The sequence below is a fragment of the Carassius gibelio genome, chromosome B3 (assembly GCF_023724105.1).
Source record: "Carassius gibelio isolate Cgi1373 ecotype wild population from Czech Republic chromosome B3, carGib1.2-hapl.c, whole genome shotgun sequence".
Lineage (NCBI taxonomy): Eukaryota > Metazoa > Chordata > Actinopteri > Cypriniformes > Cyprinidae > Carassius > Carassius gibelio.
Genome location: NC_068398.1, coordinates 39744481 through 39759677, shown reverse-complemented (window position 1 = coordinate 39759677; position 15197 = coordinate 39744481). Strand labels below are relative to the sequence as shown.

Genomic DNA, 15197 nt, shown 5'->3' with positions numbered 1-15197 from the left:
TATGGAAGCCCAGGTTTCTTTGACAGTGGCCTTCAGCTCGTCTGCATTAGTGTTGTCACGATACCAAAATTATTGTTATGATACCGATACCTAGTCAAGAATTGCGATTTCGATACTTTTTCGACACTTTTCCTGAAAAGGGAAAATACACTCAAATATCATTGCTGTGCTTTATTTTAAAACAGGGACAACATTCTAATCATATAACACACTAATAAATGAACATATGAACAGCAGATCTCACAACACAAACTTTTAGCACTTTACGCTAAACTTCCCTGCCAGACACAGAGGGTAGCAAAATATTAGCATGTGATGCTAATCTTCCCTGCCTAACAGAGTATTATTTTCATCTATAAAATATCCTTTTTAGAGGTTAACTTAGTTAACCAAACCCTACAGCTGTCTGTTAACTCTTCTCTGACGGCGGAGAGGCTAACAAATTTGTTTTGGTCTTAAATGTTATTTTGGATAGAGGTACACTCACCAACCATTGGTTGTAAAGAAAGATTCAGTCTGGAATGAAGTCAGATCTTTGTTGAGATTGCAGCTTCAATCTGGATTCATATGAGAAGCTCTATCCGGGTGACGGCACCAAAACTGTTGGGAACTCAGAAACGAAGACCAGGAGACTCTTGGGTAATCTTCAGCAGGATTCTTTATTGAGAACGCTCTGCGTGGCGCTGCAGTCATCAACAGTCTAATGCCGCGTTTCCACCGAAATTACCCGGAACATTTTTACCAGGAACTTTTTTCCCAGGAACTTCCCCCCCCACCCCCCCCCCCCCCCCCCAGACCTGTTGCTTTCTGCGTTTCCACCGCGGTGTAAAGTACCGGGAAGATTAGGCAAATGACTGGTGACGTAGGTCCATGCGCGTTTCTCAATACAAAGTACCGCTGATTTAAAAAAAAAAAAAGTACGCTGATTTTGGACGTGCATCATTGGTAGTTAGTTCAGACTTTGTGCATTCGACTGGGGAGTGTGATGTCCACAACGACGCAAGTCCGGTAAATCTATAAACAGCAGCGTTCTTGATAACTTCAGTCTGCTCGTCTTGGCTACTGCAATTTTCCTTACTGTGTATTTACAATAAAACGAAATAGGATATCAAATACCACTGCCTCCTTTGGTTTTCATTTAAGCATAATAACAACTGCAGAAATGTACTTAGTTCAGGGATATGTGTATATGCAGCCACTACAATGAAACGAAATATTATATAAATTTGCCTTTTTTATTTTCATTTTAACATATGGATAAATTGAATACAGACCAAGGAAAACCTGTTAGATTGACCCCGCAGCTGAATTATATTTTATGTTTAACCACTAAAGACACATCAGAGTCAGCGGCACATATCAGAAGGTCTATCCCAGGAGAGGCTGCTCTCTGCGGATACATGAGGACTGAGCTCCCGCTGATCGAGTCTCTCAGAGATCGACGAAACACATTTTTAAATAGGCGCTGTCTTTATAAATAAACCCCAGATTTGAGTTTTAAACAACTACATTCTCACCTGAAATACTTTTAAAATTACATTTCATGACACAATAACAGTAATATTTGAAAATTATCCAAATAAATGGTGTTTGAACTCAACCAATGATGCGTGAACTCAGATGGCTTTGGCTACAGCAATTTTCCCCTCAGTATATTTACAATAACACAAAATAGGATATAAAATACTACTGCCTCCTTTCGTTTTCATTTAAACATAATAAAAGCTGCAGAAATGTACTTACTTCAGGGATATTTTTTTACAATAAAAAACTAAATATTATAGACTTGCCTTTTTTATTTTCATTTTTATTTTCATTTTAACATATAGGTAAATTGAATACAGACCAAAGAAAACCTGTTAGATTTACCCCGCAGCTAAATTATATGTTATGTTTAACCACTAAAGAGACATCAGAGCCAGCGGCACATATCAGAAGGTCTATCCAAGGTGAGGCTGCTTCTCGGCGGATACATGAGGACTGATCTCCCGCTGATTGCGTGGAGCTCATCGTCTCAGAGATCGGCGAAACACATTTTTAAATAGGCGCTGTCTTTATAAATAAACAAAAGATTTGAGTTTTAAACAACAACATTCTCGTCTGAAATACTTTTAAAATTACATTTCATGACACAATAACAGTAATATTTTGGAAATGTTGATCTGAATAAATGGTGGTTGAACTCAACCAATGCTGCGTGAACTCAACCAATCAGGATGTTTAGCGCCAAAGTCCCGCCCCCAAAAGTTCCTGAACTTTGAAAAAGTACAACCTCACCAGCAGGGACTTTCTGAGGGGCATTTTTTACCCGGAACTTTATTTAGTTCCTGGTTCCTGCGGTGGAAACACACCAAGTACCAGGCCAAAGTCCCTAGTTCCTGGGTAAAGTTCCTGCGGTGGAAACGCGGCTTAACTTGTCCTTAAGACATCGTAGTTTTTATATACATTCAAGTGGGAGGGATCCATACAGTAGAGGTGGAGACCATTTTAACAAAGCATGCAAATGCAATCAGGAAAGTACCAGACACTGGCATCTTCCCAGCCTTGATCTTATCAGCATAACAGTGTCATTTAAATACAGAAGTGCCTGACAGTATCACTGATACCTTCAAATTATCACAGAGACAAAAGGCACAGCTGTGCCTTGAGCTTCAAGGAAGAACACAAAGACAAAAGGTTAATGTCTCAGACACTTGATTTTCCTGATTTGAGCTTCTTGGATGTCAGTTTTATTACCCCAAAAAGTCTACTATTATACTGGAACCTAGATTTAACATTTTATAAATTTGTAATCCCACAGTACGAAAAACATACTTTTTCAAACACGTCCTAGACGGTAAGTTGATTTTCACGAAAATTGTCTCAGATCAATATCAGACCATTCTGGCAAAAAGTTATGGAATTCAAGTTGATTCGTCCAACCGTTCTCAAATGACACATGAACAAATTTGATGAAAAGCACACAAAAATGCATGTGAGGCTTAGGGCTGTGACGGCTGCTTTGACAACCACGTCACGTAGTGCATGTGACGTCACACACTCTATAGCAAGCATAATACAAAATTTTGTATATAAGTGTAATAACTGTAATAGTTGCAAATTCGAAGTCTATGGTAATTAACAATTTCCTCAAACACAGCGTTTCCTTTAGATTGGCAGATTTGAGCGCATACAAACAGTTTATGCATTCAAGCACATTAATTTAGTGTTGAGTCTTCATGTCAGCCATCCGCGTTTGCACAAGTTCTCGTGATCGCAAACGCTGGCTGGTCAGGTTTGGTGAGGCTTTCTCCAAACTGGCCAAATACAAACAAGACAGCGATAAATAAAAATGCTAACAAGAAATATGGTAACGATTCCTATGCACGATGCCCACAGGTCCGATGACGTGCGAGTGGTGGTAAATCACAACCTAAATGATGTTTTCATAAAAATATTAAAGCTAATGAACTTTAGTAATTAAGGCAGCATGAACACAGTTTTTGGATAAAATATTTGTCATTGTTTGCAGACAGTAACACCATCCAAACAGTGAAACCACATAATAAATAACCGATCTACAAACATTTTCTAAATTTTCACATTTCACTTTTTTTTTTTATTAGTAAGTTAATCTATTTTATATAGTCTATTGTTAATTCTACAGTAGCCTATTGAATAATGCAATTATTTGCTTCACTTAGGCACTATATTTTTATTATTAAATATATCTATCTTATCTCTTATTAATATAATGCTTATGTGTCTGACTGTACACCTTAACCATAATAAACACTTTGAAATAAGGTTCATTAGTTAACTACATTAACATTAACTAATAATGATCTGCACTTATACAGCAATTGTTCATCTTTGTTCATGTTAATTTCCACATTTAATAATACTTTATTATAATCTTGTTAATAGTAGCCTAGTTAATGCACTGAACTAATATGAACAATGAACAGCTTTATTTCTATTAACTAACATAGATGAATAAATCAAATGTATTTCTTACTCATTGTTAGTTAATACACTAATGTTTAATAAATGAACCTTATTGTAAAGTGTATGAATGTTGTTCTCATCTGACAAGCCACCGTGCGCAACAGAGAACACTCGCCGACAAATTGTGCTTGATACTCATTTCCACGGACACTTTCCAGCCAAGCATTTGATTCTTCCCACTTTCGTCGGTACTTTTGCATCCACTTTTGTTTCAGCGCTGGACGCAGCGGGGTATCTGGAGCAGCCTCCGCCATTCTTTTAAATCGACTCTCTGACAAGAGACCCGCCCTCCTCTGACTCTGCAGCCTTCCCCTCTGCACATATATTTTTTCAAGAATGTTGCACTCCTGTTGCTGTTTGTACTTCATACCAATAAATAAGAAATATTGTTGACTTGTGCATTTCCAGCACTCTTTTTACATTCGTCCGTTATTTGACGTTGAAAAAGGAAACTTCTTTTTTTTTTAGACATGGAAAAATCGATTTTACAATCGATTCAATGAACACTTATGTCTTAAAAATCGAAAATGATTTTATCACAAAAGTGACAACCCTAGTCCATAACAGGGAGAGGTGTATGAGATGTACATGAATTATGAAGTGATGTGCACTGAGCAACATAATTGGCTCAGAGGTCCTACCTGTCCTTCAATGTATCTTTTTACGTACTTAAAAAAGTGGACTGTGAGTCTGTGTGTTATCTCTTGCACACAGACTCAAGCTGTGTGTAAACCAGATCATTCTCTGCAGAGAATTAAAGCAATACAAAAACAAAATTGTTACAGAATTAGAATTTCCACTAAAAACTTGGCGACGAGTGACGGGATTCCACAGCTGATCATCCGGGACCTGAGGATGTTAGTTGGCTGATCACCCTAAACCCACAAAGGGTTTAGCCCTAAACCCCAAAAAGGTTTCAGGGAAAGGGGGACTGACGTCTGAGGGCTTGTGGACCTTCACTGCTGGTTTCTCAACGGATTAGGAAACACGTGCTACAAACGGTGAGATGACCAAGCCAAGCATTTTGCGAAGCAAAGTAAAAAACTCAGCAGAGTTTGGGTGCACACCATTTTTCAAAAACAACAGGGAATTTCTGGAATTTCACCCCGAGGGAAGCTGATTGAGTTGTTTCTTGTCACATGACCTGGTGTTCTTAATTCATTCTGAAAAGCTGAGATGTTTTTAACTGGATGCGGTGCGGACACGCCTGGAAAAAATGAGCGCGTCACTTCCATTATGAGCGTGCATACTGCGCGTCAACTTTTAAATATACGAACTTGAGCACCCAAAAAATGCGATATGTTAACGGCCCACTGATCAATAATGTATAGATCAGTGTAACGGCCCCTTCACCAGTCAAAATATTTACTTACAGTTAACGGTTAAATGGTCAATATGAGCATCCATAACTGGCATATAAACATAATATAAAATACAAAATTATTTAATTTTAAGCCACACAAAGTCAACATGTTGGTATTTCTTGCTCCGAATCTGTCATAAAACAAAATAAAAGTTTATTGATCAATGAAAAGGTGTACCTGCATTATTATGCCATTATCATTATATTAGTTGAAACTGGTCTTAGAACGACAATATTATCGTTTATCGCGATAATTTCTAGGTCAATTTATCGTCCAGCAAAATTTGTTATCGTGACAGGCCTAGGTACGCGTACGTTTTGCCTGTACGTGAAACTGTTTTTCGCAAGTACATGAAAGAGGATAGTTTCGCAGGTATGCAAGACTGATTTTTCACGGGTACGGGAAACAGGCCTGCAGGTAAGCAGGACGGGGATGATAAGACTGTAAGTGCGAAGCCACACGGTGGTGATGACCAAGTGAGGTAAAGAGGACGATTGCAATCTCAATCTCAAATCTAAGATCCATCTAGATCATACTGTTCAGAATTCTTCTCTTTATCCCATTAGAGAACTGCGGTGTGCCAAAGTGGACTTTGATCTGGACTCCTGGCTTCACCTAGGGCTGGATGATTAATTGAAAAGTAATCGAAACAGAAATTCAGAACATCTAACTGACTTAATTTGACCATGTCGATTATTTAGTTTTTTTAATCCTAATACTTCTCCCTTAAAAGTATACTACCGCGTGTGTAGCCACATTACTCTGCTCTCCAGTCAGTGGCATAAAAGCAAAGCACGGAGGTGAACACCGGTTCAACACATAGTGATGGCGCACGAGCGGTGAGCCTTGCGTCTTCACTAAACTTTGTCAGTTGTATTTGTTTTATGGTTTGGACATTCAAGTGATTAGACGGTCGGATGTGTATTATTATTTTGAGCTACCATGTTCGCGCAGCTGCATTGTGGCATGAACACTCATATAAACAGTTGGCATGAACACTCATATGTGAAGATCGCGCACACAGAGGAATGCAGAAACTAGCTGTCCTGTGATTTATTACTAAAGTAGCTCAGAATCTCAAAACTTTAGCATATATTTCTACTTTTGAAGTAACTAGGCTATTTCCAACCCACATCTTCACAATAATATAGAGACAGTATGACTAATTCACACACGCAATCACTCTTACTGGTACTGTGCTAATTTATCTTTATCTGATCTTTATCTATCTCTTACACCGAGGAATAATCTATAAGAAATGTTATGAACATAGATAAAATAACTGCTGATAGTGAGCTATGATCGCTCTTTCAATAGGAAAAAAAATCCCACCTTTACTAGTCGATCTCAACCGTCTGGCTGAGGCCTGTCTAAAAAGATGCTCAGGACAGTTGACAGAATGCTGCTGCGTGTCGTCATGAAAGCGTAACATTTTCACGTGTTATTAAGCCTTAACACTTGCCAATTTGACCATTCAAAAAACTTTAAAGCATTCAAACTCAAGACACGGAAAAGCTGAACTGAGCAGCTGGTTACTCGCGCATGGTGTTCGGTGCGCAGGTGAAGAGAGAGCCGCATCTGACAGACAACAACACTGAACTGAGCTCTCCTTTGCGGAATTGCTAATGCAACCTTTTCACACCAGACTGAACACAATTAATCATTGATTGGTAACTGGCCAACAAAGTATTGACTGTTGTCTGAAGTTTTGTTTGATTGTAATCCATTACATATCTTTCTATCAAAGTTATCTGATATTATCAAGATTAATTTGTCCACACAGTCAGCACCAGATCTAAAACAAAACATCTGCTCTGCCACCAGCAATGTCATCGAAATGATGAAATACTCCATGGCTGGAGTCAGCACCAGATCTAAAGATCAGGCCATCGTTAAAAATATTCTTGTTTTCCGTAACCCGACCAACTTGCTGATTGTAAATTTGCATTAAGACCGACCAATTTTTTTTTACTCTTCAAACAACTAATACAAAAGCAATAAAATAATATTAATTATATTTAAATAAGTACTGTAAATATATAAATTTCCTAGGCCTACATACAAACGAAGGCTATCTTCCTTAATTAAAAAAAACCTTGTGACTTCATCTATGCTTACACTATTGGTTAACGGATGTCACACTATGGCCTGTGCGTTCGCTTCGTCTCATTCATTGTCTGAGTCAACGGTTCGTGCTTACTAATGATGGCTGCGCCTGCAGTAAACAAAATGTTCGGGCACCATAATACATATAAAAAATGCATTAAAACAGTTCGACACCGCTTTAACTTGGCACAAAGTTCTGGAAAAACAGCCCAGATCTTTTCCCATCCCTTCTCCCGTATAGTCTAAAACCGTGTCCGTGTCGACTGTCACTTTATGTTTGCAAAATCTATTGCACGAATCGATTTGACCAACCAACACAAGTTTCGAAAACGAAAATAGGAAATTGATTTTAACGACCTTCTCAAGGAGCGCGTCCAGGTGTTTTTTTTTTAACATGGTCACACAGCAACTGTAGCTTTGGACACGCGCATACAGCAAATAATACTTCTGCACAATGTTTCTCTTTTTACAACAAAAATGTGAATTCTGCCGGTATTCAGACAGTCTCATACAGATACAGATTCGAGCTAGAGTCGCCTAGGGCTGTCAAAATATCTGAAAAACTAAATTCGAATTTTTTTTTTTTTTTTGTATTCAAATTTAAAATGCATCATTTCAGTTACGTGAAGAAAAGCTTTTTGCTTCTCTTCTGAGGCCTCAAGATTATACCAAATATTACTGCATGTTTATTCAAAGCATTAGAATACATCACTGTGAAAAAACAACATAATAATAATTGGTTCATAAAAATTAGTTGCTTAAAGAACTATAAAACAAAACAGCGTCATGCATGCATGCATTGTTAAATAAATAAAAAGTGCGGAAACCCAGTCACACAGAATTTTTTTTTAAATTTAAAAACATGAGATGCAGAGGGATGGGGAACAAAAACCCAACATAAAGTCTCGAGATATTTTTAGAAAATGAAATTAATACATTAATTTGACATGTCTTTCTAAACATCCGGCTCTCTTTGGCGAGACGTGAGTCCAAACGGTGTCCCTCTAGAAAAAGTGTGAAATATGGTTTCTGTGTGAACGGTTTGGTCTCAGTTTTGATGTAAACAAGATCTTCTCCATATTGATGTTCTCTCTCTTTTTTTTTTTTACATAACCTTATAATGCAATGCCACATACTTTTTCATCGCATCTTGTCCGCCACTGATAAAGATCAAGTATATCAAGTATAAGTATATTCAGCCGTCCGCACACTGTCTGCATTATGTCCTTTTCGTCATCCGCGTGCAGGCATTTTTTGAGACCGCGTGGACAGTGCGCGTACACGAGGTGAAAGATAAGACGGCAGCTACTGCGTGTCGAGCTCGTCCGCCTTTGAAAGTTGTGTAACCACGGCTGTGCGCGCAGCGAGATGGCATCGAACACGGACTGTGAAGTACCGGGGCTCATAAGGCAGCTTCCTTAATGCACACCTAAAATTTGAATGCAACGTTTTTGCATTCGAATATGGATTTTTATTTTAAATTCAAAAAATTTTTTTTTTTTTTTGACAGCCCTAGAATTGCCTATGCGATTTTTTATTGTCGTTGACATTTCTAATCGTAAACACAGCCATGTTGAAGCCTGCAGTAAATGTTTTGCATTATGGCGGTCCACTTTGCTTATTGTTTTTCGAAAATGTTGCATTCCTGTTTGTCATTGTGCACGTAACTACACGCCAGTAAATAATCAGAAATATTGGTCTTTACATTCGTCCTTCCTGTTGTCCGTGGATTTACCTATATTTGGTGTTATTTGCCGTATAAAACTTTTTTAGACATGCAAAATCGATTTTACAATCGGTTCAATGAAAACTTGTCATGCAAAATCGATTTTACAATCGGTTCAATGAAAACTTGTCATGCAAAATCGATTTTACAATCGGTTCAATGAAAACTTGTCACTCAAATCAAACAGGATTTTTCACAAAAGTGACAACCCAAGAAAGCAAAGTAAACGGTCTCTCATTTGTAGGTTGCATTGATACCTAGTGGTGGATGCAAGTAAAACAGTATAACAGTACCTTTTTTTTTTTCTCACCTGAAATTCATGCAATAAACATGTTTTTGACAAAGATTTTATTTTGTTTGTGGTCTTTATAGCCTGCATCAAAATGAGGTTTGCAATGATGGGCCCGAAGGCCAGGTTGAAGACCCAGTCAGTGACGTCACGATATGCAAATTTGTTTAAATTCATACCTACGTCATCACCATCACCAACATTTTTCTTTCTTTTCTTTACATTGAAACTTGAAAAAAAAAATATAGACCGACCTACTGACCCGTTTTTTTTTTTTTTTATACTGTTAATGCAAACCAAAGTATTTTTAAGGATCTCCTCATGAGAGAGTGAAACTGCAGCCGGACAGCCTGAACGAGAAGAAACTGGAGGAAAAAGGAAAGCATGTCAGAGCTTTCCCCATGATTCAAGTGGCTGGGCTGAATAGAACGGTGATGATCTCTCAACCATGGAGCGAGAAAGACTTGAAAGAGACACAACGAAGCATATCATCAAGCAGTGGAAAAACTGTCAACGGATCAGTCAGAGTGAACACAACCAGAATCACGCAGAAGAGCAGAAGACAAAGACTGTCTCAGACTGATCCAGATGTTTGCTTTTACACTGGTGGAGAGGGGACATTCACTGTGCACATTTGATACACCAAACGGCGGCTGGACCAGAGAAAGCTGAGGCAGACTGACAACAGAGACTTTCACAGCAGAAGTTGGAGAAGAAAGGGGGAGTCGGGAGCAAAGTCCACCAAGGCCACGCAGCACAAACAGATAAGTCTGAAACACACACATTTTCTCTAAAGCTCACTGCAATGAAGAAAAATGCTTGCATTAATACATGATGACATTGGAAGTTGGAAGGGCTGGCAACTCAGTAATTAGAATGGATTAAATAGATCCAATTCCAAAATTAAGTGGAAATTTAGTTAGGTCTACTACTGCATCTGGTTATACAGTCAGAGAAAATTTCACTGTACCACAGAGATGTGAGGATATGAATGGCATGAACTTTAAGCATTGTAAGCATCGCCCGAAACGCGACTGAACTAGTTTTGAGAAGCAATTGGGCAGGATTTGTTTTGAAAACCTGCCAACCCTGATCTGAACGCACATGCTGGAGATATACTACTAATCACATGAGTGCCCTTACGGAGGAGATGCGCATGTAAATCGCCTTCGATTTTTTGCACAGCCCCATGTAATATGTCATGACTTAATGACGTTCTGGAGGTGGACGTAAGACGTAGGCATCGAGCACATGCCTCTGAGATATAAAATGCAGACACCTTCAACATTTCTCACATTATTACAGTTTTGCTATATATATATCAAAAATTATACCTGGTTTCCGAATAATTTTTACAAAGAAATTCAGTCAAGAGCAGTGAGTGATTTTCATTTTCATTTTCTTGGATTAACATTACAGCAGCCAGTAGCTAAATTAGGCGCGGTCACTTTAAGAGACCATGAACGCATCCAATATAATACACATCCCATTTTTTTCCTCAACTGTTTACTTTCACTTAAGAAATAACTGACAGATTTTTCGATCATAATTTCCAAGGTGGATATTTTGACATATTTTGTATGTATTTGTCGGCACAAGAGCAAAAATAAGCAAAATCGATGTTCTAGTGTTTTGAGACGCCTTTCTCTGCGCGAGCTCTGAACACCAGAACACTGTGGTGTTGAACTGGACTCTTTCACATCTTTTTGTTTGTTCAAACTGTGATTTGCATTTGTTAGTTCGGGTGCAGGAGGAACTTCGAGGTGAACTTCGCAGAAGAGAGCTCGGTTCAGTGTCGCTGTCCGTGATACGCGTCTCTCTCTCTCTCTCTCTCTCTCGTGCGCACCTAACGGCACGCGCTACTCTGTTCAGCTTTTCCGCGTCTAGTTTTTGGATGCTTTAATGTTTAAATCGACAAGCGGTACGGCTTAACAACACGTGAGAAAGATAAGCTTTCGTGACGATGCGCAGCAGTGGCCCGTCAACTGTCCTGTCATCTTTTTAGGCTGTCCTCAGCGAGTCAGTTATATAAAATATCAAGGTGAAAGTCATCATAGCTTGCTTAGTATAGACCCAGCTCCCAACCCAACTTTGAGAATAGATTAACGGCGATATCGCGTTAACGCAGCACATTAACGGCGATAACGGCCCACCACTAATATATATATATATATATATATATATATATATATATATATATATATATATATATATATATATATATATATATATACACACACACATTCATACACATATACATGCATAATATCAGATTGTAGCCATATTTCTGCTAGATTTCTGCTTTAATTTGATAAAAAATGTTTATTTATGCCCTGGCCCTATTTAAATACACTCTCTCAAATATTTCTCAAATGTCAGGCAGATGACAAGCTCAACTGCTCAACAGCTAGATGCTTCATTTAAAACCTTTCTGTAGGCCTGTAGATTATTATTTAATATTAATATTCACATGAGTGGGATAAATGTTTAGTTTGAATCTTATTTTATACTGTGCATTGTTGCAATGTGCTTAATAAATATTTGCATAATTTGTAATCATGTATTTTTATGTTTTTTATAATTCATGTAATTGTAATTATCTTTAAGACTAGGGCTGGGCGATATATCTAACGATATGATCATGCGCATCTAATCAGTAAAGCTGCTTCCGTGATCACTGCTAAAATTGCCATCACCTGCTTATAATTGGAGTGGCATTTAATAGACAGAGCCGTAGATCGCTGACAAGCTACGCCATATCGCGTTCATTATCGAAGGCGATTCATCTGCCATAATGAACGCGATATTGCGTAGCTTGTCAGCGATCTACGGCTCTGTCTATTAAATGCCGTTCCAATTATAAGCAGGTGATGGCAATTTTAGCAGTGATCACGGAAGCAGCTTTACTGATTAGATGCGCATGATCATATCGTTAGATATATCGCCCAGCCCTATTTGAAACTTTAATATTAATTTATGCAATTGCAATGTCTTAATTTTAGTAAAGTTAGTACATGGGCATAGCAATAACTGCAATGGCACTAATAATTGCCATAATTTATTTCGGTTTTCGGCCTTGGTTTTCACTTTTTCGGTTTCAGCCAAGAATTTTCATTTCGGTGCATCCCTACTTTATTTGACTTCTTTTGGACTATAGAGTCTGGGAACATGACGTCAGCAACGCAATGCATTCTGGGACTTTGGGACACGGACGCTGCTGTATGTATTGTATTGGATTGATAATAGACTGTTTTGTTTGCTCTCTACAGCTAAAAAATAAGTAACAATGGTAAAAGCTTGTTGTGTAATTAACTGCCATACTCGTACTCATGACCGGCATGGAAAAATTTTCCCGCTGGAAAACCGCACCTTGATCTCAGGTCTCTGAGTTAACAAAGCGGCGTCACATGGCTTGGTTAGCAGCAGTAAGAAGGAAAAGAAGGATTGTCCCTTTGGTCTGATAAATACACACGTATGTATGTGCATTTATATATAAATATACACAAATGTACGTTATATAAACAACTTTTTTTGGATGTGATTAATCGATTTGACAGACTTACATTAAATGTTACCTATGCATGAACCACATCTCCTGCATTATCAGTGTTATGCATATTGCATACCACCTGTTACAGTAATAAACGGCAAAATTTATCAATTCTGTATCTCTTTATTTGTGCATCATAACACACTGAGGTTAATTTGTACAGTTTACAAGAACGCATATTAAAAAGTAAAGGGGCAGTGTAACTCGCTCGTTGACGCTGAAAATTTTGTAGGTTCTGCACCCATCCATTTGTAAATTGCAGGTGAGACTTGAGAGATTTATCATTTTTAAACTGATCAGAGGTGTACGCTCTGACACTACAAACAAGGTAAGAAAAGACATTGGTTACGAGCGGCAGCTCTTTAAGATCATCTGACCACTCTTTGTGTTCGTGCAGATTGAGTTCGTTGATTGTCTTGATTTTTTTCTAAATACCGCATCTTTGCTTCCTTGAGTTTTTCTTTATATGTAATCTTACACTTGATCTGTATGTCATGTCACTTTCACTTTTACTGATAAGTGTGTCCCCAAAAATGGACCGACTACCCAGAATGCAATGCGCAGTGATGTAGTTTCCCAAGCTCTATTGAACAAAAACACTACTCCAATTCTAACGCTTGGAAGAACCAGAATAATTATTTATATAAGTCAGATTGGATTAATCTGAAAGAAATCAGTCATATACACCTAAAGGATTCTTGAGAGTGAGTAAAGCATGGCCTCATTTTCATTTTTGGGTGAACTAAACCGTTAATATCTTTCTTGCGGTGAACACAAAAGAAAAAAGATATTTTGAAGAATGTGGGTAACCAAACAGTAGCTGGTGCACATTTGATAGTAGAAAAAATACTGTTCAACTGTCTGGTAATACACATTATTCAAAATAACATTTATCATGTTTTGTGAACAAATGTTCTGTATGTGTATCATGGCCTTATTTCAGTGACTTAAAAAAAAATCACTAACCATAAATAAACGTTTTTTTTTTTTGTCAAAAACAAACATGTAACAGGCAACATCCATGCAGCACAGCATATTATTGTTGCACAGACTGTGCTGATTATAGTGTTATCAGACTTAAGTTGCTTAAACACACACACACACACGCGGGCGCATCTACACAGACATTCTCCAGGGCTAAACAAAAAAAAAAAAAGAAGCTTTTTTAAGCCTAATGTACCACAAACAGTCACTAAAGGTGAATGAAGAATTAACACCAACCTGCTTTATCCTCTTGTTTTATTTTCAAAGTTTCTGGTTCCTCGTGTTTTATTGTCCAGGTTTCTGGTTCCTCGTGTTTTATTTCTGTTTCCTCGTGTTTTATTGTGCTGGTTTCTGGTTCCTCGTGTTTTATTTCTGTTTCCTCGTGTTTTATTGTGCTGGTTTCTGGTTCCTCGTGTTTTATTTCTGGTTCCTCGTGTTTTATTGTGCTGGTTTCTGGTTCACTCGTGTTCTCTTCTCTCTCCTCTTTCACAAACTCCATCTTCACAGCAGCAGATCTCAGTTCAGATGATAAACTCCTCCAGATATTCTTGATCGCTTCAAAACTCAGTCACGACTGTGAGGACGAGAATATTACAGGTATTTACTGAACTGATTCAAAAACTGTATTTTGTTTTTAGAAAAATAACAGTTTGTATTAAAGCAGCACACCGACAATAACAACAACAGAGAGCGCGGTGAAACTGAACTTCTTCCTCTGAGGTTTAATTGTGTTTGTCAAACAAACGTGTGTGTTTAGCGCCTCCCGCTGGACTGGAGCGAAGCAACGAGAGGAAGAAAGATCCGGAAAGTTGCCAAGAAGTTTTTATTATTATTATCATTATGCAATAGAAAAAAAAAACAACGACAACAAATACAATTACAAAGATAAAGTAAGAAAAAAAGACAATGAGGGTCACAAACAATATCCCTAAAGCAAGCTATGTTAGCTTACAAAACTTATAGGCTACCATGAACCCAGATAGCAAAATTTGTCTGGCCCATCCTTGCTCTGGTTCTGGTCCAGTTCTGGCTGGGGCCCCGGCCCAAAACTGGCCCATTCACTGAAAGCATACATAAACAGTTTCCTCTTGCCCAGAAGCGGCCCACATCCTGTAAAAAGACTTAGTGTTTTTATATGGCCCAGGTCTGGCCCAAATAAATTAAGACACTTCTGGCTGAGAGTCGGCTTGG

The 15197-nt window shown here is 38.1% G+C and overlaps 1 protein-coding gene across 3 annotated transcripts in view; it reads right to left on the bottom strand.

Annotated features, from left to right (window-relative positions):
- The window catches only part of LOC127953363 (zinc finger protein 271-like), a 280227-nt gene extending 265513 nt beyond the window's left edge, over window positions 1-14714 (bottom strand). For 2 of the 3 annotated variants that reach the window (XM_052552587.1, XM_052552586.1), the window contains exon 1: window positions 14244-14714. In XM_052552587.1, coding sequence (XP_052408547.1) covers window positions 14244-14505 — 262 coding nt within the window. In that variant the 5' untranslated portion in view covers window positions 14506-14714. Of the gene's footprint in view, window positions 1-487; window positions 750-14243 lie in introns of those variants that run through there. The other variant, XM_052552589.1, reaches the window with a different exon arrangement.
- Window positions 14715-15197: the final 483 nt, after the last annotated feature.